At 42.6% G+C, this 5,000-nt stretch overlaps 1 protein-coding gene across 1 annotated transcript in view; it reads left to right on the top strand.

The window, feature by feature from the left end:
- LOC134087347 (forkhead-associated domain-containing protein 1-like) overlaps window positions 1-5,000 on the top strand; it is a 19,768-nt gene that overhangs the window by 13,746 nt on the left and 1,022 nt on the right. Inside the window, exon 11 of the mRNA XM_062540784.1 lies at window positions 3,742-3,816. Coding sequence (XP_062396768.1) covers window positions 3,742-3,816 — 75 coding nt within the window. The remainder of the gene's footprint in view (window positions 1-3,741; window positions 3,817-5,000) is intronic.

Here is a 5,000-nt window from a genome sequence, read left to right as displayed (position 1 = left end):
AATGCAGAGACAGAGCATGTCATGTGATTGTGAGCTCACTCTAAATGTTTTCGTAGACTGGGTGAGATAAACTGCTGTTACTGCACTAGAGGATTGATCTGCGTAATTAGCTAAAATACATAGTAAGTTGACTATTTCATATTGATTTTGACATATTACACAATTGTCATATTCACTTAGCCTATCTTTATTGTCATTACACTGTAAGTCAAATTTAATGCCTGTCACTTTAAGAGAGTGATAGGCTTCAGTCATGCTTTTCGCCTAGTCTAAAGTTATTAATATGTAGGCTAGAAGTAGCCAAATGCTTGTTTTCTGTGTAATTCTATGTAGTCAAAAAACCAAACAAGTGGAAGAGCAGTAGCCTAGTTCATTATTTTGGGGCGCATTATTTTTGGTTGGAGAACAAGTAGAAAACGGGATTACTCTGTAATGGCTTATTATACAAATTAATTACATCGATGTAGCCTAAATTCACGCTGATTTTCTTGTGATCCGTCTATCACAGCAACTAGTAGGACTATATAATACCACCGAAAAGATTGCGCTCTGTCAAGTGTCATTCATATCAGTGTGACTAGAACTTCGTGAGCAATCCGATAGAGACGAATGGTGCACATTTTATCCGCAGATAATTTCTCTGCCCTGAGAACGTTGTAGACAGATATTAGACCTATCCCTGCTGCTGATCTAAAAGCCTAGGCTACATGCCTTAAATTGGTCTTCTAGTCTTCTGCCTACTCTGCTGTGGTCTAGTCACCAACTGATAATGAACGGATTGAAGTAAAATAAGAATGAATTTTGGCGTGACGTTGCTTGCGTCTGCGTGAGAGCGTGAGATTGATGCTGAAATCCTGAGTGTCACGCCGAATGAGTGAGAGTTGGCAACCCTTGTGTGGAAATTAAATGAACATAGCTCAAACAAAAATGGCCCAAGCTAACAGAAAAAAACACAACAGGTCCTGTGGATCTATCTCTAAATGAAATTCTAAGCAACGCGTGTCGCCCGCGATATAGCCTAACATAGCGCAAATGAGGGTTATTGACATGAAAATCACTCTAACCGTTTTCATCGAAAACAGTGTATAGCCTATAGGCTACTTAACAGCAACATGAGATCTATTCGTATAATCCACCTATGGAAGTTTGGGCTATATTCTTATGCAGAAAAATGATTTTATCAACGGTGGATGGACAACTTTTAAAAAATTTCTTGCATGTTGCGCTGACACAAGCTGAAACGCACGTCTTTTGTTGTCAGTAGTTTAACACATTTCTGCACATAGGAAGACGGATGCGAGGGAAATATTTTACATTTATTTAATTATTTTAATCACAAAAACGAACATTTGCATCAACTGAAACAGCCCCATGGATAGGCCTACCTATAATAAGCTGTTTCAATGTTCAAAATGTTCAATGCCTTATTGCGCTAATCTGTCCGAGTTCTATCCTCGAACCTGATTTGTTTTTCTTTCCACAAACACCTCGGTACACCGGAAATTTGTAGTTTGTTATTTGTTGCAAATCTACCACTATGTCGACCCGAGACGGCAAGACCAAGACAGTAAGACCAAGACAAGACCGAAGGATCCGAGACCAAGACAAGACCAAGACCAAAGACGGTCGAGACTGTGACAAGACCGAGACCTCGTAAAAGTGGTCTCGAGACCGGTCTCGAGACCAAGACCGGTCTCGAGACATACAACTCTAACACACACACACACACACACACACACACACACACACACACACACACACACACACACACTCTCTCTCTCTCTGTTGCTGCTGTAAAGTAGGTTGTATGCACGTATGCACACATAGCCCCAGGGCTGTGAGTTTGATGAGTTTGGGAAGGAGGGTTTTATCTCCACTTTAGCAGCCTCTTGGATCTCCTTAATCAGGTGTGTGTTTGTGTGTGTGTGTGTGTGTGTGTGTGTGTGTGTGTGTGTGTGTGTGTGTGTGTGTGTGTGTGTGTGTGTGTGTGTGTGTGTGTGTGTGTGTGTGTGTGTGTGTGTGTGAGTGTGTGTGTGTGTTTTAGTGTCTCCCTCAGGCTTCTTCTGAGCATCTCGCCGTTACAGAAAAGATCAAATCATCGTATTATAAAGTGCATAATATACTTCCTACACACACAAACAAATACACACACACACACACACACACACATACACATCAACATTCAGGGACAAGCTCATATACACAAGCAAACATGAAGACATGTTCATACATACAAATGCACATGAAGACACACACACACACACACACATACACACACACACACACACACACACACACACACACACACACACACACACACTACTAACACAGCTGCTACTACTAGCAGTGATGCTTGGGTGTGATCCAGGATCCAGATCTGGCCGCATTGTTTTCTTGGCGATCAATTTGCTCGGCGTGCACAAATCCAAATCCTATTACGCACGAGTATCAAATCTATGGACACGAATATTTTGACAGCTATCCCACTCCATACTATTGCACCTCGGCTAGGTGGTATAATTGGTGCAAAAGTATCCGTCTGGAAAACAACAGCTGAAACTCGTAGTTAGCAGATTCGAGCACTTGTATCAATTGACTTGTAGTCGTGCAAGAAAATGCTCATCATCACAGCGATTTATAGAATTGTATTAATGAGAAAATATTTCACAGATGCACAACTTCTGACGCCTTAGTTCACATTTGGGTTTACAAATGTACGAATGTTGTGCATGTTCTCAGATTATGAAACACGGATGTGTGAATGTGTTTTGCCCCAAAAGTTGCAGTGCATTTGGGGCGAAAGTGTCGAGGGAATGACACGAAAGTTGTGATGTTCAGGATAGGATTTGTGTACCTGTAACAAGGATTTGTGAACCCGTAGCTTCTATTTTGTGTTAACAAGGTATGAAAAAAATATGTACAACTTCAAATTTACGGTTGCAAATTTGTGACTTAAACGTGAGCATGCAATATCTGCTGTTAAATGTGCTCACAGCTTTTGCACCAAATATACCTTCATAACCCCCCCCCCCACACACACACACACACACACGCGCACACACACACCCGTTGAGGACAGGCAGTTGAAGTAAACACGCCTTCATAACCCACCCCCCTCACACACACGTTGAGGGCTGACAGGCAGTTGAAGTAAACATGGCGATTAAGCGCTATATGCTTATTTGCTTTACCTGCTAACTCACATAAGTGTGTGTGTGTGTGTGTGTGTGTGTGTGTGTGTGTGTGTGTGTGTGATTGATCATGTGTGTGTGTGTCATATGTAAGCTTTGTGTGAGTGTGTGTGATTTAATTAGATTAGATCCTTTTCTTAGTGTGTGTGTGTGTGTATGTGTGTGTGTGTGACTCATATGAATGTAAGCCTTATCCTCACTCATGATGTGATTAAGTTGTGCTCTGTCATCACTCCGAGAGGAACAGATTTATATCAGGCAGTGTGTGTGTGTGTGTGTGTGTGTGTGTGTGTGTGTCTGTGGTCATGTTTCTCAGCAGTGAGAGTATTGAAGTCTTTTTGTCACATTCAGGTTGATTTGTTCAGTGTGTGTGTGTGTGTGTGTGTGTGTGATGTGTCTCATGTTATCTCTCTCTGTATCTCAGTCAGTGTTTGTGTGTGTGTGTGTGTGGTGTGCGTGTGTGTGTGTGTGTGTGTGTGTGTGTGTGTGTGTGTGTGTGTGTGTGTGTGTGTGTGATGTGTCTCATGTTATCTCTCTCTCTATATCTCAGGCAGTGTGTGTTGGCAGACAGGAGAGGAGGAGAGTACCACATAACTGTTGGCAGAAAGCAGAACATGAGGAGAAGGTGGGAAATACACAACTGTGTGTGTGTGTGTCTGTGTGTGTGTGTGTGTGTGTGTGTGTGTGTGTGTGTGTGTGTGTGTGTGTGTGTGTGTGTGTGTGTGTGTGTGTGTGTGTGTGTGTGTGTGTGTGTGTGTGTGTGTGTGTGTGTGCGTGCGTGCGTGCGTGCGTGCGTGTGTGTCTCATTATGCTATCTCTCTCTGTATGTGTGTGTGTGTGTGTGTGATTAGCTTAGCTCTGAGGGCTAGATGTACTAACACTTTTGCGCCCACTTCGGATAAGCCCACGTGCTGTGCACAAGTAGGCCTAGTTTGAGTAGAACTGCAGCGCTTCATTATCTTCCTGCTTGTTGGCATCATGCGTTGTGTTATTTCATAACCACTAAACGTGATTCCTTTTAATGTTGTCATCAGTTAACTTCATTCAACTGCGCTTCTGATTGCAGTGTCGTTCAGTTCAGTTGTTAACCTTCGTAAGTGGCGGTAGGGGGCGGAGAAATGCGCTGTTTACCTGTTGAAGTCAAATTATTTGATAAATACGACGTTAACAAAGGTGTGAGATGCCATGGCGGGCGCTGATTAGCCTGGTATAGCTATACCCATGCTGCCTTGGGCATGAGGTCATTAGCACTGCCAGGCAGCTGGATTCCATGGACCTAATGTTTACCTCAGCTAGGGAACCAATCGCAGAATGGGGGTGAGCAGCAAGATGATGACGTCTAAGCAACACACACCAAAGCTTGTATTTCGGTTCAGAACCAAACCAGCTTTTATTCTTACAGTATCTATACACCTATCACTACTGACAAATGTTACGTTTATTTATCAAACTACTGCAGAGCCCGTAGATGTGGCATTTTGTGTTTGTATAACATGAAATTTGACACTGCACACACTCGTGCCATTAGAATGACACTCACCAAATGTGAGAGCAGTCGGATGAGTGGTTCAAGAGTTATGTATGGAACAGACAGACTGACACACAGACGGACGTTCCTTGCATTAATAGATAGATGTTATTTTGAAGTATTAAAATACTCTTCATATATCTGGTGTAGGCTAATTGATACAACTGGCTAGCCTATGAGCTACGCACAGACGCATTTGATAGACATCCATAGCGGCCATAACGTAAACATGCCTCAAATACGAGAAAGTGAACGTTTGGTTCCCAGACCATATCTCATGT

The sequence above is a fragment of the Sardina pilchardus genome, chromosome 7, assembly GCF_963854185.1.
Source record: "Sardina pilchardus chromosome 7, fSarPil1.1, whole genome shotgun sequence".
In the NCBI taxonomy this organism is placed as follows: domain Eukaryota; kingdom Metazoa; phylum Chordata; class Actinopteri; order Clupeiformes; family Clupeidae; genus Sardina; species Sardina pilchardus.
The sequence above is the reverse complement of the archived record's forward strand: the minus strand, read 5'-3'. Positions and strand labels throughout refer to the sequence as shown.